Source organism: Nelumbo lutea, chromosome 7 (assembly GCF_056320005.1).
Source record: "Nelumbo lutea isolate HS-2025 chromosome 7, American lotus-T2T, whole genome shotgun sequence".
NCBI classification, from domain to species: Eukaryota; Viridiplantae; Streptophyta; class Magnoliopsida; order Proteales; family Nelumbonaceae; genus Nelumbo; species Nelumbo lutea.
The window spans coordinates 30021204-30044800 of record NC_142690.1 but is presented as its reverse complement, the minus strand read 5'-3'; the positions used below and the strand labels follow the sequence as shown (position 1 = coordinate 30044800).

At 38.2% G+C, this 23597-nt stretch overlaps 1 protein-coding gene across 3 annotated transcripts in view; it reads left to right on the top strand.

Annotated features, from left to right (window-relative positions):
• The first annotated feature begins 2034 nt into the window (after positions 1-2034).
• LOC148845931 (stress response protein) overlaps positions 2035-23597 on the top strand; it is a 54297-nt gene continuing 32734 nt past the window's right edge. Inside the window, exons 1-3 of one of the 3 annotated variants that reach the window (XM_088954933.1) lie at positions 2035-2278; positions 2357-2635; positions 5291-5392. In XM_088954933.1, the coding sequence (XP_088811059.1) occupies positions 2549-2635; positions 5291-5392 (189 nt within the window). In that variant the 5' untranslated portion in view covers positions 2035-2278; positions 2357-2548. Of the gene's footprint in view, positions 2279-2356; positions 2636-5284; positions 5393-12999; positions 14575-23597 lie in introns of those variants that run through there. The other 2 variants (XM_088954932.1, XM_088954931.1) reach the window with 2 other exon arrangements.

The following is a 23597-nucleotide window of genomic DNA, read 5'->3' as shown; positions in this document are numbered from 1 at the left end:
AGAGAGGACAGACTGAGAAAGCATATGACAGGACCGTCGACCAGTGCGGAGGCCATGCACACTGCCTCCGACCTTCAGGAATTTCACGCCACTGACTGCACCACGATCTGAAATCCTGATGCACATCTGAGATAGAAAATATGTCCAATGGTCCAAAATACCCCTCTTTTTATTTAATTTGGTCCCACTCTAATTGTGATGGCATAAAATATAATTTGAACTATTACTTTCATCTCATTCAATTCCCTTTCGTTAAGTCTTATATTAAGATGTTAACTCTCATTCTCTTGCATTGAATTTAATATTTACGTTTTTTCCAATAACAATTTGTATCAATTAGATATGTTTCCAATATTTTTAATAATATAAAAACCATGTTTTTGAAATCAACACAAAAACAAAGCTATATTTTCGTCATGGTGGTGGGTAAGCAATTCAACCATTTGGGTGAAATGGGTCAACTTATTTTGTCATAGTTAAATAATATTTTTTAAATATAAAAAATAAAAAAAAGAAATTAGCACATATCTAATATTGTATATTAGTTATATTAAAGAAAAGCAGGTGTGATAAACAATAATTATTTTTATTAACGTTAAAAATGAAACACAAAAATTCAAACTGCCCCAAAAATGATTTTGTTTGCATATTTGTGGTGGGTTAATAGTTCAATCTTTTGGATCAAATGTAGCAAGCCTCAATGTTGGAATTAAATAATAAAAATTTAAAAGAAGATAAACACAAAAAGATAAAAATGTTAAAAAATTCAATAATATTTTATATCAATCATATTAATTAGTAAATAAATATAAGTGTCATAAACAATATTTGTTTTTTTTCCCGATGACAGAAATGAAATTTAAAATTTAAAATCAACCAAAAAATGAAATTGTTTTTCTATTTGGTGGTGGGTCAAAAGTTTAATCTTTTGAGTCAAATGTTCATTGATATCATAATTAAATAAAAAAAAAAGTTAAACAAGAAGATCATAAACATAAAAAATTACGAAAAAAACATACGTATTATATAAAACATTTGAACAAATGTTTAATATTATACTTTCATCATATCAAGCAAAGTTGACAAAAAAATGAAAAAAAAAGAAAATTTTGAGCACACATATTAAAGAAAGAAATGTGTTAGAGTGTCAACTCAAAAATGGAATTGTTTTCATGTTTGGTGGTGGGCCAACTTTCAATCTTTCCAGCCAAATGTATCAACCCTTCATGTTGTAATTAAATAATAAAAATTTAAAAAGGTATATGTATAAAAAATTATATAAAATACAACATTTTGTACAAAATATTTGGATAAATGTCTTTTATCATGTATTCATCTTATTAAATAAAAAAATGTGATAAATAAAAATTTATTTTATTTTATACATATACAATTATAAAAAATTCATAAGCATTTTATTACTATCATAATCATCATTATGTAAAACACATGCATATTGGCCAATTTTTCTAAATCCTCTCACATGCTACACTCAACCTTCTTTCTACAGAGTTCATCTTGATGATGCCTTAAGAATGATTATTTTCATCATTTTGATATAGGTTACTCATCGGTGTATGCTGTTGGCTCATAGAATCTTTAATGGATAGTTTAGCAATTTTATGTTTACCATCAACTCATTTTAGTATGTGTTACTTGATTTGTCTTCAAAATCAACAAAAAGTGGTTGATATGGTTGATGAATATATATATCTATATATATATATTTTTTTTTGGAATTTTTTCTGACAATTAGATGCCATTAAGCACATTAGGCGCCCCATCAGTATAATGGTAAATAAACATTTTTGCATTGGGGAAGTGTTAAAATAAAACTTCTCCCAAAATTAATCAAGACAAAAATTTATCACTATTTAAAACTGCCAAATAACATGATAGGAAAAACACCTGATTGACGAACCAGGGGTTACTGCTGAAATCTAAGTAAGTCGGAGGGGGTTTTGTAATAAAACAATTAAACAAAATTCAACTTTCAAGGGGTTAAGTGTATCTGCTCTAAAGTACAGATGGTTATCTAATAAGTTGCTCAATTTTGAGTTTCTTGTACACACGGAGTTTTTACAGATTTTTCGATTTCTCCGGTTGCAACGGTTACCCTCTCTTGATTTCTTCGCCCTACAGACGAAGAGCCTTTTGTCTCATTGATCTATTTCTATGGGTTCCACCATGTCGTCTGTAGAGCGGATAAGTGTAGAATATGCCTAAAATCGTTGTTTAGTTGCATTCCTCTTATTTCTTCACGTTTTTCAGTTTTTGGGTTCGTAGTCTCTCTCGGGCATCCTTTCTCTTTCCTCATCATCTCCTTTTCAAAATCTAATTGATTGTCCACCCTCAGGCAAAATTTGGGAGTTGTCTACCGTTTGGGTGCTCAATTCGCTAATGAGTATGTATGAACCAGCAAAATAGCAGAAGAATCCACTCAAGTTCCACTGTGTACAAATAGCTCAGCCTTGGTCTCTGTTAATTGATAGACACGCTCTATCTTCTTTCCTTTTCTTTGCTTCATCTTATCTGGGTTTCTTCCAAAATGGGAAAAAATCAAGCCTACAAAGCTATGCAGAGGGCGAGACTGGGTTCAAGCTCGGCCGGGCCGGAAGAGATGGAAGACGGCATGGTTTGTACCCTTTCATACTATCTCTGATTTTGTAATTTATGGTTCTTCTGTATTGGCAACCAAAGAGTTTCACTTTTTGGTCATGGCTATTTTGTTTGTAGAAACAATGTCTCTCTTTATCCGTTTCCTCGTATTTCTTGGTTGCGTTTGTGGGAAATACCCTTTTCCTGTTGATGGCTTCTGTCAAATGTTTTAAGGGTATGTTGGTAGTGGGCAATGAGAACTGAGAACTGATAAAGAATTTAGATTGTCTGAGATTCTAGGCTTTTTGTGATTGGGTTGCTTGTGTTGTCATGGGTACTAAGTAATTTAACCTCCTGGAAACTTACCATCGAGGTATGCTTTTAAAACCATTCAATATTCAATTGATAATTTATTTGGAAACATAGAGTTATGGTTTCTTAGAGACAATTGGGGCTTTCATTTAATATGATGATTTGGAAATTGAGGTGATGAAATAGAAAGGTAAGTAAACGCCTTAATATGTTCTATTATTCTGGGTGACATGTAGATCACTACTAAAAATTTATAGGAAGAAAAGAATTTCTGGGTGACATGTAGATCACTATTCTGGGTGACATGTTCTATTATCAAGAAATACCTTTTTTATGCAGTAATTTCTTGATCTTTTTTTGAAAGCTAAAATGATATTGTATTAATGGAGGGAGGGGGTCCTCACGCGGAAAGAATTGCAAAGCTGCTATATCTGTGTGTCATTTTTATATACATTGATATCATACACCTGTTCCCAAATGGTTCTTTTCTAGTGATACCAACAAATTCCTTGCGAATTCTAGCCCAAAAAATAATTAGCCTTTCCATCTCGCCAATCAAAGCTTCAGTTGGCATTTTCTTGTTAACAGATATTCTTTGGTTCTGCTCATGCCATATTGACCACCATTGCTGTTGAGATCTCATCCTTGTTTTAAAAGGCATTTGAGGCTTATTTTTTGATGCTTTCCTCAAGGCAAGCCTCAAGGAAAATACCTGGAGGCTCAAGGTTGAGGTTCATATCTGAACATATAAGGCATATTCTTCATACCTTCAGATTCCTTATGTGTGCTTGTATATGAATGTCAGATTCCTTATGTGTGCTTGTTCTGCACTTATCTATGCTTCAACATATTTAAAACAGTTTGGGGATATTATTTAATTTTTGGAGATTTTCAATGTGTAAGAATGTGATGGCTTTCTCTGTAGTTTTATATTCTTATAGTCCTTGTTTATGTGATCATTTATTCATTTACATGCTTTTCTACATAAAAGTTACTTGTGTACTTGAGTCTTTCTATGGTACTGAAAAGGTATGTACCTTACAAATTCATAACCAACCAAAGAGTTTTTTTGTTTTTTTTAAATTCGTTTTAGGTAGGTACCTTTCAGTACCACAGAAATTTCCTATATACTTTCATTCATTTTAGTTTGGTGTTTTTCTTAAAATATTAGTAACCAATGATGCTTAAGCCTTATTGTTTGAGTGAGCATTGCTTATATTTACCAAAATTACCTGTCAAAACAAAGTCTTAGAAAATTACGTGCTGGGTTGACTTAAAAATCTGTTGATAATCTCATAAAATTCTTTGAACTGAGATGGTTTGGTAGGGATATAAATTGAATGATGCTTGAATTTCATTTTCCAACTTAAGTTAAATTTTCCCTCAGATGGTATTCTTATTAATTTTGAGTAGACTTGGAATTGCTATAGGATCTTGGTGCCTTGAACTCAGTTCTCCAAATATTACTAACTTTATCTCAAACAACTCGAGTGAAGTTTTTCATGCATATGAAAAGAAAAACTCAAGTGAAGTTGTTGGCTCTCCTAAAAATATCAATAAACAGAACAAATATATTAAAATAGAAATTTTTATATATATGTTTTAGATTTTTTTGGTCTAGTATGGGTCAAAATGTACCCAATTGTGATTAAACACATAAATTCTTATTGTAAATTTCTTGCTTTTGCATGAGTTTCTTTTAGTAATATTGAATTTTGCAAAGTACTACTAGAACTATCGTTGATTGATGAGCTGCTGGCTGCATTTATCTAATATTGGAAATACATTTATTGTTTTGACTTGCATATTTTTCTCTTACCACATTGTTTATACTCTAACTTAATAGAATCTTATTAGTTATCATCTAGGAAATGTAAAAATATATTGGAAATACATTTAAAGGATAATCCTAGACCCTCTCAATTGGGAAAATTTTCATGAATTCAGCAAATTTCTGGGAATGTGGACCTCAAGGTTCAAATTATTTATACTATACGCCCTGTAACGGGCATATCATATCGTATTGTGAGGTTTCGGATACACCTGTTTAAAGGTATTTTCAGGAAACCACTTATTTTATTTATTAAATAATATAAAACATCTATAAAAATGAAAGAAAAAAAACTAAAAAAAATGTGCATGGTTTAAAGTGTCAATACACCCCTGCCAATACATTTGGGTGTTTCAATACTTTAAACCATGGTGGACTGTGATAGAAATCTTTAATTGCATGACAAAGTAATATATTGTGTGCAATGCAACCATAGTTTTCAGTGAATTTGTTGCAATCTATTCTTACTATTGATTTTGTTGGGAGGATCTTAGTAGTATCTTGAACTATTTTCATTTCCTGGATTTTTACTGATGAGGACAGTCACAGGTGGATGGTTCTTTTCATTCACCAGAGTGGCATGCTGCTCGTTTGGCTAGTCTCAAAACTTCTCACACAATTACCTGGGAAGAGTTCAAACAGAAACAGAAGGTAATATCTCCTAAAAAGCAAAAACTTTTGGTCTTTTGAACAGCCAATTTTGAAACTTTAATTCCTTTTGTATTTCTTTTGTATTTCCATTTTGATTTTCCATTAGCAACATGCCAACCCTTGCAATATTAGCCATGGAAAACTATCATCAATCATTGTAATAGTTGGGTTTGGGGAAGATCCATACATGCTTATGTCTAGACCCTATTGTATTTGGAGGGCATGGATTCAATTGGGTCCTGGTCCAGGTATAGAAATGCACCCTTTGGTTCTGGACCTGTGCCTGCATTTTCTTGGTATGGTGATAACTAATTGGATATTTAGTTATGGACCCAATTATTATTTGATAATTATAATAATTGGATATTTAGTTATGGTGATAAATAGAAGTAGTTATTCATGTGATAAATATAATATTTAACTATTTAAATCATCTATTTTTTAATTTTTGTTTCTTCTTTTTTGATAATTAATAGAGATATATTGTATAAAATGCCAGAAAAAGGCAGAAGCCCTGACTGTTCAGAGTTGACAGTAGGGTAGGGTCGATACTAAAGGAGGGATAGAGAGAAAGATACCTCTTTAAGGCTCTTAATCTTCTCTTGTTTGATTTATATGGTTGCTTGCCATGGTTTTTTTGAGCGTTGAATGCATGATTATACTTTTTCTAAAGGTTCCTTGAAGGTTTATTTTCCAATTCCATGTTTTTAGAAAATTTCCTTATTTTTTTTAATATTCAAATATTTTAGTGAAGCTAAAAAAAGTATCCTTGAAATTTCCTCATCTCTGCATGGTGAAATGTTCATTGATATTGAAATTAGTAACAATGGTTGTAGAGCATCTCCACCTCCCATTTTACCTCCTTTATGTAGTCAGGTGCTATTGCTACTGCAAATTTAGCCTCCACATCCTCTTTATAGCCTTGGATCATTGATTCAGGGGCATTTGACCACATACTGGTATGTCCTATTTTACATCTTACTAGTTATGTTCTAGCAGAAATGGTCACTATTATTATTTCCCTCACCTCAGTAGCCTTTTCCTGCAAAAGAGATTTGGAGTAGACCTGTCCTTCCCAAGATTGTGGCTTTTTGTTGGGAAGTTTTATGAGATTAATAGCTTTGATGTTCTTCAAAAAAGAAAACCTAATTAGTGACTATCTCCTCACTAGTGCACTCTTTCTAGAGCCTCTGGTGAGTCTTGCTTTCATGAGTAACTATTCTTTGGACTGTTTGGGAAGAGAGAAATTCATGGATTTTCAAAGAGCAGGAGAGAAGCAATGAGGCACTAATTCAATGGATCACAACAAGGGTGGTACCGTGGGTTAAATCCATGAATATTTTCTCACCTTTATTTGTTGAAGACATTATCAGTATTCAGGAAATGGGGTGAAGTGGCCGAATCCTCCTCTAGGAAAAGCAAGCAGCAAGGATTTGGGACACCACTAGAAAAGGAATTTATTAATCTCAATTTTGACGGCAGTAGCATTGGGAATTTGGGGCCATTTGGGGTGGGAGGGGGCTTTTAGAAATGAGGAGGGTCATGTGATAGTAATTTTCTCAAGTCAGTGAGTTCTATTGGGCATGGTGATTCCTTAAGTGCACGGACTACAGTTGCTAGCAATAACCCAAGGAGTGCAAAAGGTACTTGAAATGAAGATAAGTAAATCATAGACAGTTTCTCCCGTGCATGTATTGGTGAGTCCTAATTGGTGTATTCTTTGCAATGTTAGTGATGAACCTATTTATCACCTACTAATCTCCTGTCCATTTATTGTTGATATTTAGGAATGGTTTCTCTCATTTTTTTTGGGTTCAAGTGGTTTCAACTGGTTAGTGTGCAGAATTGTTCTCTCTTGCGACAATGAGACAAAGAAGAAGAAGGGGAAGAGTAGTATAGAGATGTGCAAGAGCTGCCATAGTCCATATTATGGACTGTGCGGGAAGAAAAGGAATGTAGGAATATTCAAAGAAAAAGAACTTGAGAGATGGTAATTGAATGCACTAAGATTAGAGCAGTCTTTTGGATCATATCTTTGGAGACCTTCAAGACATTTTCATTTGATGATGTAATTTGGAGGTGGGCGAACTAATTCATCTTTAAGAAGGATAAGATCAATAGAAGGTGGGAGCCTCCAGAGGTGGGATTTCTCAAACTCAACTTTGATGGAAGTAGCATGGAGAATCTGTGTCCTTCAGGGGTGGGGAGGGGTAATAAAGGATGAGCAAGGAGTTGTGAGAGCTATTTTTTTCTTGACCAACTGGGGAAAGTGGTTCTTTTAGGGCTGGGTTAGTGGCAACCCTAGAAGGCATTCAAGAAGCAGATGAGATGAATGTTTTGAAACTAGTTATAGAAGGAGACTTGAAGGTGATAATCAGCTTTCTAAAGAATGGGGAAAAAAACCTTATGTATATATGAAATGGGATAAAGAAACAAGGTAGCTACTGGCTAACTCTTAGGTAGGTTGATAATTCAACTAAGCAAGGGGTGAATAGAAATCAATTGTTTTGGGTGAATTTGTAAAGATAGGTAGCTACTGGCTATGTCTGTTACATCTTGCCCAAGATATTACAACTTGTGAATCCCCTTCCACTTCCACTTATCGAAAACCCAATTGCTTTGCCAACTGGAGCCCCTGCAGTAATGCCAATAACTCTGCCTTGGTTGAATTTGTAATGCCAATTGGCCTTGAATATAGAGCCAATACCAATTCTGCAGTAAATCACATGTATTTTACCTTAACAAGGAAAAGAGTCCAACAGAAAGCTTGAATTTTTGGTGGGGTAGGCTTGCTCCATATTTCTTTCACCAGGAGAACCACCCCCTTTTTTCTTATTGGAAATGGTCCAGGAGAACTATCCCTTGGGGTCTAAGTAGATGCAAGATGTTTGAAGAAAGAGGAGCAAGAGAAGAGCCCATTTGGGGAGATTACCCAGAACCTAGAATCCTTTAAGTAAACTATCTACAAGGTTCCAAGAAGATCAACCAACAAATTGCACTCTCTATCCCTAAGGCCTCTTCTGAAACCAAGGTTCCAGTTGATACCTGAATGGGAAGCCACGCCTAGATTAGAAATAGTTCCATTCTGGAAATCAGAAATAGTTCCATTCTGGAAATCAGAAATAGCATAAAGGTCGAGGAATTGATCTTTTAGTGGTGACTCCCCTACCCAAAGGTCTTCCCAGAGGCGGATTCTATCCCCTTTTCCCACATCATACCAGATGTAACTAATGAACGTAGGGTAAGCTTTGTGAATAGCTTTCAAAGGAGAGGCTGAAGTTGAGTGATCAGCCAATTTAGCATCCCAACCAGACTCCAGTACAATCTAGACCATAAATGCTTGCAATTACTTTGTGCCACAACCTGTCTCTTTCAAAGGAAATCCACAACCATTTACCCTACAAGGTGGTGTTCTTATGAGCAATGTTTCCTAATACTAGACCCCCTTGACCTTTTGGTTTGCTAACCTGTACATACTTTCAGAAGGTTGCTGGTATCGTGTGTGGCTAGTTTCGGAAGTGGAAGCGTCTCTTTGGGGAAGAAGTTCCAAGGTTGAAGATGCTGACGTGGCGGGCTGGTACACGTGGCGCACACTCGGTGGTGAACAACAGGGGCATGCAGAGAAGTCCCCTTGGGGAAGCTGAAAAGTTAGCAGAGGAAAACCCAGCATCAAGTAATTCTATTAAGGAAAAATTTTCAAAAAATTTCAAATTAACAAGTGAGAAGGTGGGCCGGGCTTCCTATGCTGATGTGGCCAAAAGAAGGGGTGGGTCTGTCAGTATTAAGGGGCGCAAGGGCGATTCCGAACCAAACCAGATCAGACCCGATCACCCGATTCAATATTGGAGGTAAAAGCCGGCCCACGTGATTGTTTAAGTGATCACGTGGGTAGGGGCATTTTTCGTGCGACAATAGACCGAAAGACTGGTTTAGCTTCTTCTCCACCGAGGCCTGTTAGGGCTGGTTTCAACCGGGTGTCGAAGATTGGCCCCAAACGTCAGTTGCAGTGGGCTGCACGCTCAGATGGAAGATTCGCAATGTGCGGAGCATTCCGTCTCAGACTGGCGAGCTCCAAGGAGTGCTCAATCTAGTGCGGTTGTTGGGAAGGAAGCGGAAGTTGATTGGGTGGCTTGTAGCGTGGAGGGGGTTGACGAAGAAGATGATTCGGATGGTTCTACCAGTCTGGACAGTGTAAGGGAAGAGATCTGGCAGCTAGAAGAAGTGGAAGACACGCTAAACCTAGGGCGCCTCTTTTCGGAAGAAGCTGGAAGTGAAGTCCTCTTTGGTGAGAAGTCCCGAACTGTTGGAGGAGAAGAGGTCAATATAGCAGAGTGCAAACAAATTCGAGGGAAAGGAAAGGGCGGGAGACTTTGGGAAACAAAGGAGAGGAATGGAAGTGGTGAGGGTAGGGGTAAAGGTGAAGGGGTAGAGGAAGGTAGAGATAGAGATGCAAGACTTTGGGAAATTTTTAGGAGGTTAATGAATGAGCTTGGGGAAAATAACACGCAAAAGGAGAGGGCAGAAGACTTAAGTATAGGAAATGAGATTATGGGGGTGGGAAGAGGCGAAGAAATAAATGAGGATGGGGGCTCTGAAGAGCAAGAGATTATGGAGGTGAATAGTGAGGATACTGTGGCAGCCTTTGTGGGGAAACTGGGGTGCAAATTAAAGGACCCAAATGATCTCAAATTTTTTCCGCAAAAGGAGGGGGTAAGGTGAGGAAGAGAAAACTGAATGAGGTTGAAAGACTGATGAGAGATATTGGAGGGGATAAGAATGCTGGTATCAAGGGCGATAGGAGGAAGGGGGTGAAGTAATGAGTCTATGGGCTTGAGGGGAAAAGAATAAGACAGTAAGATGAAAATTGTCAGCTGGAATGTTAGAGGGTTGGGTAGTGCTAGGAAGAGGGCAGTAATTAAAGAGGCAATCGGAAAGGTTAGCCTAGATATAATTATGATTCGGGAGTCCAAGAGAGCAGATTTTGATGCTAGGTGGGCTAGGAGTATATGGAGAGCTAGGGGGGTTAGTTGGGCTACTGCACCTTCATGGGGATCTGCTAGGGGAATAATGACTTTATGGAAGAATGAGGTGTGTATAGCAATGGAGGAATTAATAGGCCAATTCTCAGTTTCGTTGAAATTTAAGCAAGTGGAGGATGGTTTTGAATGGGTGTTAACAAATGTCTATGGACCTAATGATTATAGAGAGAGGAGGAATCTGTGGGAAGAATTGGGGGATGTAAGGGGATTGTGGGATGGACCGTGGTGTTTAGGAGGCGATTTCAATGTAATTAGGTTTTCGGAAGAAACAAATAATCCTAGACAGAGGGTGACTACGGGCATGAGGAAGTTTGATCAATTTGTGGAAAGCTTTTAACTTAAAGAGATTCCATTGGCCCGTAGTAGTTACACTTGGTCCAATTGGCCCGTCATGATTGGTGTGGAAGAGATGGGAAGCACAGAGCCTGTCCCGTTCAGATTTGAGAACATGTGGCTACTTCACCCAGGTTTTATTAATAAAATCAAGGAGTGGTGGCTAGAGAGTGATCCTGTAGTAGAATGGAAGGGAATGAGGTTCCATAAGAAATTACAACTATTGAAGGGTAAAATCAAGGAATGGAACAACTTAGAATTTGGGAGGTTGGAAGAAAGAAAGCAAATTGTAATTGATCAATTGGAAGAGCTGGATGGGAAGGAGGGGAGGGGAGATATAACACAGGAGGACAAAGAACAGAGGTGGAATTTGTGGAAACAACTGGAGGATGAATTGTTTAAGGAAGAAATTAGTTGGAAACAAAAGTGAAGGTGTAGGTGGTTGAAGGAGGGGGATAGGAATACAAAATTTTTTCATTATTTGGCAAGTGGGAGAAGAAGGAAGAATTTTATTTCAAACTTGGAAATAGAGGGGATAACCTTATCTGATCAGGGGGAGATTTCTAGGGAGTTTGCTAACCACTTTAGGTCTATATACAGAAAACCCTTAAGTAATAGGGTATGGATTGAGGGGATGGAATGGCCAAGGCTGAGATCAGAAGATAGGGAATGGTTGGAGAGAAAGTTTGAGGTGGAAGAGGTTAAGGAGGCAGTATTTTCCATGGATAGATCAAAGGCTCCGGGCCTAGATGGTTTTACGGTGGCATTTTACTAGGATTGTTGGGAGGTTTTGAGGGAAGAACTAATGATAGTTTTTGAAGAGTTCCAAAGAAGAGTGACTAACCCAACCCGTGGTTGAATTCCACATTTATTGCTTTGGTTCCTAAGAAGAGAGAGGCAACACATCCAAGGGATTATAGACCTATTAGCTTAGTGAACAGTTTATATAAGATCATTGCGAAGGTTTTGTCCCTTAGGATTAGACAGGTGCTCAATACCATCATCTCAACTAATCAAGGAGCTTTTGTAAGGGGCAGGCAAATCACTGATCAAATTCTTATAGCAAATGAGAGTGTGAAGGACTTTAAGAGATCTAAGAAGAAGGGGGTGGTCCGTAAGCTAGATTTGGAAAAGCTTATGACTTGGTAGACTGGTCCTTTTTGTTGGAGGTGATGACTAATTTTGGGTTCGGAGATAGATAGTGCAAATGGGTGTTGGGGTGTATTCGGTCTTGTCACTACTCTATTTAGGTGAACGGAACAGTGGTAGACTTCTTCCCAACATTGAGGGGAATAAGACAAGGAAACCCCCTTTCTCCTTTTTTGTTCACCTTGGTTGCTGAAGTATTAGGGAGTTTAATCTCTAAGGTAGATTCTAGAGGGCTAATTAAGGGATGGAGAGTTGGTTGGGAGAGTATACCACTAACACACTTGCAATTTGCAGATGATATGATTTTGTTTTGTGAGGGGGGCGGGACATGAATTGGATTAGGAATGTGAAACTTACAGTACAACTATTTGAGCAAATGTGCAATTTGAAAGTTAATTTTGATAAAAGTTGTGTTGTAGGTGTGAATATGGGGGAAAGTGAGATCCTTGAGTGTGCAAATATTTTGGGTTGTGGAGTATCGAATTGGCCTTTGATTTATCTCGGTCTTCCTCTAGGAGATAATCCTCAAAAAGGAAGTTTTTGGACTCCTATAGTGGAGAGGTTTGAAAAGAGACTTGCTTCTTGGAAGAAAAACTACCTATCTCTTGAGGGGAGAATTACCTTAATCAGGTCTACCCTAGCTAATCTGCCCATCTATTACCTTTTAGTCTTTAAGGTGCCTGCGGGGGTGGCTAGCAAGTTGGAAAAATTAATGAGGGACTTCTTGTGGGAGCCGGGGGAGGAAAAAAAGGATCATAGGGTTAGATGGGAGATGGTGTGTAGGAATAAGCAGGATGGAGGGCTAGGCATTGGGAATATAAGGAAGAGGATTTTGGCTTTTCTAGGAAAATGGCTATGGAGGTTTTCTTTGGAGAGGGAGAAACTGTGGACTAAGATAATTTGTAGTATTGACGGGCTTGTAGAGAATGGTTGGAACTTTGGGATTCTGGCTATGGCTACAAGAGCATCACCATGGAAATCCATCCAAGATATTTTGCCCCTCTTCTCTCCTTGGATCAGGTATGACTTACACTCGGGTAATCTCATAAAGTTTTGGGAACATGTTTAGGTTGGGGAGACCCCTTTGAAAGAACAATTTCCAGCTCTATTTGCAATCTCCACCCTAAAAAATGAACCAATTACCAATTTGCTCGTTTCCTCAAACTCAAATTTTGGGTTTGCTTGGAACTTGGGTTTGAAAAGAGCACTCAGGGACACAAAATTGGATAATGTTTCAACTCCTTTGTCCATTCTTGATGGGATTTTCTTGGAACCCACAAAGACAGGTAGTAGGATCTGGTCTTTGTCTCCTTTTGGATCCTTTACTTGTGCATCTTTCTTTAAAGCCCTGATACAACCAGAAACTCCTATTGGACTGTCATTCCCTGTCAAGGAAGTGTGGTGTAAACCTATACCTCCGAGGGTTGGGATCTTTTGTTGGGAAGTTTTCCTTGAAAGAATCAACATAGGTGACCTACTTCAAAGAAAAAGATCCAATAGCTGTTTATCTTCACACTGGTGTGTTTTATGCAAAGCTGCTAGTGAGTCTGGGTACCACTTACTACTATCTTGTGTTTTGGCAAAAAATATTTGGGATTGGTTTGCTTCTTTATTTGAGTGTAGGTGGACACCTCCAACTAGTCTGCAAAGCTTGTTTTCCTCTTCACCCATTGAATGCTCAATGAAAAGATCAAGAATTATGTGGTGATGTGTGAGAGCTGCTGTTTGTTGGACATTATGGGAGGAAAGAAATGCAAGGATCTTCTCGGAAAAGGAGAGAGGCTTGGAAAATATGGTAGAGTTGATTCATATAAGAGTAATACACTGGCTGAAGACAATGAAGGAGTTTACAGATTTTTCAACAAACGATTTGCTAAGAAAGTGGAAAGAAGTTGCTAGCTCATTTACAAGGAAGAAGAGTTTGAATCTCATGTGGAACCCTCCACCTCTTGGTTTTATCAAACTAAATTTTGATAGCAGTAGCATGGGGAATCCAGGGCCTTTGGGTATTTGGGGGGGGGGTCCTAAGGGATGAGAGAGGCAATGTAATAGCTTTGTTCTCTAGTCCAATTGGAGTGGGAGACTCCTTGAGGGCTGAGGTGTTAGCAGTGTTGGAAGGGGTGCAAAGGGCCAAGAAAATTAAAGTTAAGAAATTGATTATAGAAGGAGATTCTGCGGTTGTGGATTGGTTGAAAGAAGACACTTCCAAGATGTGGAGCTACAGCAATGAGAAAAGAAAATTCAAGTGGCTGATTAAGGATATGGAAGTCCTATGTACCTGGGCTAAAAGAAATGCTAATTCCTTTGCTGATGGATTGGCTAGGCAAGGAGTTTTTAGAAATTCTGGGTTTTGGGCTCAATTGTAAGGTTCCGAGTGTTTAAATCAGATGTATTTATGTTCTGGGGTGTTAAGAATCTTTAGCTCCTCTTCCCTGTAACTTTTTTCCAATATTGATGAATTCTGTGGTTGTTGATAAAAAAAAAGAGAAGTGCTTCACTTCAGGATATTATATCTTTGGACGAGGAAATCTAGTTTCCTGGAGTAGCAAGAAGCATGTGGTTGTTGTGAGGTCTTGTGCTGAAGTGGAATATAGATCTATGGCCCATGGAGTAGTTGAATTACTGTGTCTGAAGATGATACTGAAGGACCTTGGTATGAAGGTAGAAGAACCTTTGAAGCTGTATTGTGACAACTATGCATCCATTAATATTGCTCATAATCTGGTGCAGCATGATAGCACCAGACACATTATTGACATTTTTTGAAAGAGAAGGTCCTACCGGAGACATTTATTTTCTATATCTCAAATCTGATTTTTAGCTAGTGTTTTTACTAAGGGAGCTAGGGATGATCCTGGGCTGGGCCAGGGCAGGTGGCAGGCCAGGCCAATCCGAGCTTTGGGCCTATGTTTATATGTATGTATATTTTATATTATATGACATAATATGTTTATAAAATAGATTTTATAATTGACAAATATAAAATATTATTTATAATATATTATACGTGCCATTTTATAATATATAAATATAGTATAAAATAAAACATATATGTGCATATAGTTTATATATGTAATTTATAAATATATTGCATGATAGGGGGGCTAGAAATGATCACCCCTAAAGGGAGCTGCAAGGAATAAATGTATGGGTGTAATGGGCAAGCTAGGCATGACTGATATACATGCTTAGCTTAAGGGGAAAGTGTTAGAATATTTATGTTGATTGTAATGAGGGCAATATTGTAAATTCATTTTTCACTATATGTAGCACTCCTTTTGTTGACTAATCAATTGTATTGACAATTTAAGTCACTTTCTTCTTTTCTCTTTTCCTCGACTCTCTTCTCTTCGTCTCTTCTTGATCCCCTCTCATGAAAATCTAATTTGGTTGTTCCAAGAGGTTAGTTACCTTCTTGAGGATGAATTGGAGATGATGCACCATAATGTATCTCAATAGGAAAGCTCTGGCACTTTGATATATTTTCATACGGGTAAATGTTTTTCTACCTCCAATCTGCATCAACATCTTTGACATCTCACCATTCCAAGGGATTTAGTAGTTCTTCTACTACTAGGAATAAAGACCAATAAGTTTTCTGGCATTGTTACCTTGATCATGTGTCCTTTTCTTATATAAAAGTTGTCTCATCATTTGTTTGAGTCTTGCTTAGCAAAGGTTCTATATGATCTTGTGCTTCTCCAAAGAAAGATGACAAAAGGCCTCTTGAGCAAGTGGAAATGAACAAAAGATAAGCAAGTGGTTGATAATTTTGTTGCTTCTCTATCATAAGACACATGTGGGAATAAATACCCATTCTTTTGCCTCCATTGGCTCAAATCTCTAGTATTAATTTCCACTGCATGATTTCCCAAGAGAAGGATTGAAGCTTTGCAGGGATGGGCCTAGCTAGATAACTTTACCAGGATAAATATGAGGATTAGAGGCATTGCTGTCTAGAAATTTGAGAAGTTATGAACAAGAGAAAGAACTAATAGGATCAGCCCCCTAACCCTTGACCTCCACCTTCTCAGTCTGTGAAGGCATCCTTTTAACAAGTTCATGGGAGACAAAAATGCTTCACTTTCATTTTCCTTAGTTCCTTCCTCTTCCAAACCTCAAGTCCCATGTAATATCTGAAGAATATATACAAACCTAAGAGGCTTTGAATTGCATTTTTTTTTTAATTAAGAGCTTGAATTGGAATTTATATAGGGTGGTTGAGCATAGGAAGGGAAATCTCTGACATGAAGGTCTGTCCCCCCACCATAGATGCTCCTAGTCCTGAAGCTGAAGACCAATACTAATCCTACCTAAGAAAGGTGTCAAAAGTTGCATGAATGACATCAATTAGCTTTTACTGGTGCAACAAATGACTCTGTTGGCAAGACCTGCATCATTTCCATTTATTGATTGCATATTGCTCCTTATCACTGAATGCCATAGATGACCACCTTCCTCTTTAGGGAACTTTTGAAGCCATTTTTCCTAGCAATGAGGTATTCCTGTCTTCCAGTCCACCCATTCCCAGGATACCACTCTCTTTCCTGAGCCAACTCATTCTCCACTTTCATTAATAAATATAAAATTTTCCTTTTAGTTCCTCAATTTAATTATTTTTTGATCAATTACATAGAATTTGATTAATATATGGAATAAAACACAATGCTCAGATATTTAAAGTTCCTTACTTTCATTACTAAATGAAAAAAAATGCATTTTGGCCCTTAGTACCTAGAAGAAATTCTATTGCTTAAATTTGCCATATAGGTGATTTTCCTTAGGTTTCTCTCTAAGAATTTTTGATGGTGACATGCTGTCCAAAGTTAGACAGCAGGGAAAGTAAAAAAATGGCTCTAAGGCCTCAGCTGACTAATCATTATGTCTTCATATTAACAGATTACAATTCATCCGCAGGTCCCGGGATCAAGGTTCAAAATACCAATACAGCCCAATACACCAGTAGGGGTGTATTGGGCTGTATCGGTCCTCGCTCCTTTTTTTTTCTTTGTGAACTGGTTCAGAGGGATCGGTCTAAGGCCCTTCTACCCCTTGAACATAGTTTTCAAGGCATCTAGGCGATTCTGGGCGACATTGGGGCACCTAGGCGATAAAAATGTTATAATATTAAAAACTGACTTTTGGCTAGCTTCCTAGTTTTATATACCATTCAACATGTATGTTAATTGAAAAAAATAGCAATTCTCTTTATTAAGAACTTTAAATTTCCTCTAAAAATGTGGCTAATCATCACATCTAAAAGATAAAAATCTTTTACATATATTAATTTTATTATTTTCAAAAATAATAATACTATAATAAGTATTTAATAGAGCAAATTCATATCAATTTGCAACTAAAGAAGGTTATCTAGTCGCCTAGGCGTGTGCCTTGACAACTATGCCCCTGAACCGGGTTATACCCCGAGATGCCCCCTGTAGGGGCGTATTGGGAGGCTCCCGATACGGTCTGATACGTATTGAAATTTTGAACCTTGCCTGGGATTCCCCATTGAAGAACTTGCTTTGTCACCCTAGATTTTGGTCACTAGTAAAGAACTTGGCAGACTCATGAATCCACCTGAACAACCAATTCAAGCTTCTTCCATTAGCTTTAGCTTCTATAACAGAAAACTGAGGCAACCAAGGAGTTTGACTCCTCATTTATACATAAACATGAAATAACTACGTGGGAATCCTCTTTGTTTCGACTGTTGCTACAATAACCCGAACCAACAAGAGGAAGGAGAAGAAGAGGAAGAAGAGAAGAAGAAGAAGAGAAGAAGAAGGAAAAGAAGGGACTGCCGAATCTGATTGGTAAACCCTATCAGTCGACCCCTTAATAGTAATTAGTCTCTAATCACTTCTACAAAGACTAAATTGCCCTTACTTAAGTGTGGGGCAGAGTGTCTCTAATAAAACTGCCACATAAGCATACAACTTAACAGAGATACGATGGCTAAACTACCCTTATTCGACTCACTTTAACACTCCCCCTCAAGCTGGAGATATATGTTATATAATCCCAGCTTGTTACATAGATAGTTCACTTTTCCTGAGCTTAGAGCTTTTGTAAACAAATCTGCCCACTGATCATTCGAGCCCACATGTTCTGATCTTATCTCTCCAGCAAGAACCTTCTCCCTCACAAAGTGGCAATCAACCTCTATGTGCTTCGTTCTCTCATGAAAAACAGGGTTAGATGAGATATGGAGTGTAGCTTGATTGTCACAGTACTCGGCTTCGGCACTGCTTCTAGCCACAACCGTCTGCTTTTTACTCTTCCATGTCACAAGATTTCCTCCAAGAAAAGTGCAATAGCCTGTAGTAGATATTTTGTCATTCATTGAGCCTGCCCAGTCTGCATCTGTGTACCCAACTACTTCAAGTTTTCCTCCTGGTTTATACAATAGTCCACGGCCTGGAGCTCCTTTCAGATATCTTACAATTCTAAGAACTGCATCCCAGTGAGGTATACGAGGGTTCTGCATGAATTGGCTCACAACACTGACTACAAAGGAGATGTCGGGTCTCGTGATAATCAGATAGTTCAGCTTCCTCACTAGTCGTCTATACCTTCCAAGATCTTCAAATACTTCCCCTGTATCACTGCTCAACTTTACATTTGGTTCCATAGGGGTTTCAGCCGGATTTGCACCTAATAGTCATGTTTCTTCCAGTATATCAAGAACATATTTCCTTTGGCACAGATTTACACCTTGTTTTGACCTGACAACTTCTATGCCCAAGAGATACTTCAATGTCCCAAGGTCTTTTGTTTGAAAATGATTTTGCAGAAATACCTTTAGTTTGTCAATCCCCAATTTGTCACTGCTAGTAATGACAATATCATCTACATAGACCACTAATAAAATCTTTACAGCTTCTGAGTCATAACTGAACACTGAGTGATCAACCTGGCATTGCTTCATTCCAAAACTCTTAAACTTCCCGAACCAAGCACGCAACGATTGTTTCAACCCATAAATTGCCTTCTTTAGTCTACACACCTTTCCATCCTCCCCCTGAGCAACAAACCCAGGTGGTTGCTCCATATATACCTCCTCCACAAGGTCACCATAAAGGAAGGCATTTTTGATGTCAAGCTGAAACAGAGGCCAATCATACATAACTGCCAGGGAGATTAGCACACGAACAGAGCCAATCTTAGCCACCGGAGAGAATGTCTCCATGTAGTCCACTCCATACAACTATGAGTAACCTTTAGCAACGAGTCTGGCCTTCAGACGCTCCACATTACCACCTGGCAAGTATTTAACAGTATACACCCATTTACAGCCCACAACATGCTTACCCATGTTTGAGTATGTTGAAGAGCAGAGAGTTTCTCCTCCATTGCCTGCTGCCGCCCAGGTGAACTAAGAGCTTCTTGGACATTGTTAGGTATAGAAATAGATGACAAAAATGAAACAAATTGACGATGTGAGGTGGAAAGGCGAGATAATGAAACAAAATTAGAAATGGGATGGAGAGTAGAACTGCGTTTACTTTTCCGTAGGGCAATGGGTAGGTCAAGTTCTGAGGGTTCAGCAACAGGAGCCATGACAGGATCCGCAGATAAGGTAGAAGATGGAGGAGGAGCCGGTGTCGTTCAACGTGTATACACTTGTCGGAACGGTGGTTGTTCAGTGGTGATGTGCACTGGAATTGGTGGTCGTTCAGTGGTGATCTATAGTAAGCTGAACCAGCAAGAGGAAGGAGAAGAAGAGGAAGAAGAAGAGAAGAAGAAGAAGGAAAAGGGATTGTCGAATCTGATTGGTAAACCCTATCAGTCGACCCCTTAATAATAGTTAGTCTCTAATCACTTCTACAAAGACTAAACTGCCCTTACTTAAGTGTGGGGCAGAGTGTCTCTAATAAAACTGCCACATAAGCATACAACTTAACAGAGATAAGATGACTAAACTACCCTTATTCGGCTCACTTTAACACTCTTCAATGACCAAATTGGTCCAGTTATGTCCTGCCACCAGGAGCTTCATTATACTACTAGTTTGTGAGCATAAGTTACCTGATGGTATGCGGCGAATGTCATATACTTTGGAGGAATAAGCTTCCAATTTGAACCTCAAAATATTCTCGATGCTACAATGTGACCCTCATATGCTTTGCAAAATACCTTTGTTGTTTCTTTTCATCTCTTTGTAGTTTTGTACATATGACTGTATCAATGTGTTGCGCTGAATATTAGCCATATATGTCCTGTATTTATATTGTAATAGTATGTTCATATGATAATTTTATCCTTCAAAGAAAATAGAAACTATTCAACAACATGGTACTTGAGCATTGTTGTCATATTTATCAATCTATCTGGTCCATGGAAGCCGGTTTAGGAACCATGACAATCATGGCTGTAGAACTTATGCCATATTTTTTCCATTGCAATTTCATATATAAAATGCTAGTTTTTTTTTTTATTTGAACTAAAAAGTTATTTTTGCCTAGTTTCTCCTTTATTTTTTGATAAATAACAGAGACTTTTATTAAAAGATAATAATATAAAAGGTACAAAAGGAGGGGTAAAAAATCTTAACCCTCCCAAGAAAGCAATTCAGATTAAAATGTTTCCCAGAAGAAATTAACTCTTCCCACCCCTTGTTTGGCCAATGAATCTGCCAAGGAGTTGGCGCACCTCTTTATCCATTGAAACTTGACTTCCATATTTTGGGTGAGATGTCTAACTTTCTTTTTTTTCATTCAGAAACTTCCACAGACTAGGAGTATCCTTCATCAACCAATTTATAGCCAACTTAGAGTCACCTTCCACAGACTAGGAGTATCTTTTTAACCCTTCCAAGACAGCCAATATTTCAGCTCTAAGAGAGTCCCCCAATCCAATAGAACCAGAATACAATGCATTAATTTGACCTTAATCATCCCTGAAGGCTCCCCCTATACTCGACAGACCTGGATTTCCTTCACTACTACCATCAAAGTTTAGTTTAGTGAAACCTGAAACTGGAGGGGACCAAATTGGGTGGGATACATTCTTTCTTGGAGCTGACTAAGCCACTTCTTTCCACTTTCTGATGATGTCTCCTTCTGAATAATTTTCAAAACTTTGCAAAGTTTTAACCCAATGGATCACCCTTATAGAAATCAGTTCAATGATTACACCCTTATTTGTTTCTTTCCCATGAAAGGTCCGTTGATTCCTTTCCTCCCAGACTGTCCAACATGCAGCTGCTCTTACACACCTCCACATAATTTTCCCTCTTCTAAAGCCCCCTAACAGTAGTAGAATGAAATAGGCTTTGTACATTTGGAGGAGGGGTCCACCTGCCACCCAAAAGAAAGAAAAGCCAACACCAGATTTCTGAAACAAATGGGCAAGAAACCAATAAGTGATAGCAAGTCTCACCATTCTTCTTACAAAGGATGCACCAGTGTGGGGATAAACACCAATTAGGCCTTTTTCTTTGAAGTAAGTCGCAAGTGTTACACTTTTCAAGGAAAACTTCCCAACAAAAAACACTAATTCTGGGAGGAATTGGTCTACCTCAGACTTCCAAAACCGGAAAAGGGATTCCAAAGACAGGAGGGGAATGAGCCAATTCCTTGAAGAAAGAGGAGCAAGAGAAGATACCCGAAGGAGAAGGAGCCCAAATCCTACTATCCCTCCTAAGGGGGCAATAACCACCCCCTCAAAGTTATTTAGCAGGTCAACAATGAGGTTCAATTTCGGTTCTCTAAGGGCCCTTGTAAAACCCAAATTCCAATCAATGGTTGAATTAGAGGTGGTAAAAACAGTGGAGACTGGCTCATTTCTAAAACGTGATAAAGAATACGAGGAAGGGAAAAGCTCTTTTAGCGGAGTGCTTCCCACCCAAACATGATCCCAAAATTTCATGCGGTTATCGAAGCACATATCATACCGTTATTAAAGGAAGAAAAGAAGGAAGTATGGCATGAATTGATTTCCAAGGAGAAGCTCTCGTAGCCCTAGTTGAAACTCCAGAGTCCCAACCATCCGTCGCTTGCCCATGAATACTTAAGACAACTTGAGCCCATAATTTATCCCTTTCCAAAGTCGATCTCCAAAGCCATTTCCCCAGTAGAGCTTCATTCTTTTTTTGCAAATTGCCTAAAGCAAGCCCACCATCACTTTTGGTTTTGGTAACTATATCCCACCTGACCTTACGATCCTTTTTCTCCTCTCCTGGTTCCCATAAGAAGTCTTTCATCAACTTTTCCAAAATTCCACATATTCCTTTGGGCATTTTAAACACCGAAAAAAATTACACAGGCAGATTTGTCAATGTGGACTTAATCAGAGTTATTCTACCTCCCATGGATAGGTAATTTTTCTTCCAAGATGCTAACCTCTTAGTGAATCTCTCAATCACTGGGTTCCAGAAACTCTTTTTACTTGGGTTATCCCCTAGTGGCAGCCCCAAATATATCAATGGCCAATGAGCGATCTTACAACCCAAAATTCGGGCTCTATTCTCCACCTCACTTTCACTCAAATTAATGCAAATCACACAACTCTTGTCTAGATTCACTTTAAGATTAGTCACATGTTCGAAGACATTGATCACTTGCTTCAGATTACTCACGAAACTTACCTCATCCCCACCACAGAAAAGAATTGTGTCATCAGCAAACTGTAGATGTGTTACTGGAACCCTATTCCTCCTTATCCTCCAACCTTTCACCAAGTTTCTAGAGTCTGCTCTCTCAACGAGTTTTCCTAGGACTTTAACAATTAGGGTAAAAAGAAAAGGAGAAAGGGGGTCTCCTTGTTTGATGCCCCTGGTAGCTTGGAAATGATCCACCACCCTACCATTCACTAAAGTGGAATAGTGGCAAATCCTAATACATCCTTTCACCCATTTGCACCACTTCTGCCCAAATCCAAATTACTCTAAGGCTTCCAATAGAAATGACCAATCCACCAAGTCATAAGCCTTTTCGAGATCCAATTTGCACAAGAGCCCTTTCTTCTTGCTTCTTTTGAATCTTCCACACTCTCATTTGCAATTAGGATTTGATCCACGATTTGTCTGTTTTCACAAAGGCACCGTGATTTGGGGAAATTATTAAGGGTAGTACCTCTCTAATCCTTTGAGAAAGCACCTTAGCAATGATTATATAGAGGTTGTGTACCAAACTAATGGGTTTGAACTCTTTGGGATGACAAGCATCTCCCTTTTTTGGAATCAGAGCCAAGAAGGTAGAGTTTAGACCTAGATTAATCACCCCTCTTTCAAAGAATTCAAAAAAGACCTTTTGAATATCCTTCTTTTAGATCTATTCATTGAAAATATGGCTACCCTTATTTCTTCCAATTCAAAGCTTCTCTCCAACCACACCCTTGATTCTTCTGGGATTCTTGGCCACTCCAAACCCTCAATCTGTAATCTGCTAGACATAGGCCTTCTAAAGATTGATTTGAAATGGTCCACAAAGGCTTCTTCAATCTCCTCTTGCTGAGTCAGTATTGCATCATTAATCACTAGCTTAGAAGTCAAGTTCTTCCTCCTACTATTGGCTATAGCATGAAAAAATTGTGTTTTTACCACCCTCCTTCACCCACTTATGTCTGGACTTCAGTCTCCAACTAATTTCTTCTTTGAAGAGGACATCCTCCAAGTTCTTTCTTAGCTCCCACCTAAGCTCCTTTTCCCTTTCCCCAAACAAACCTTGTTCTTCTTTTGC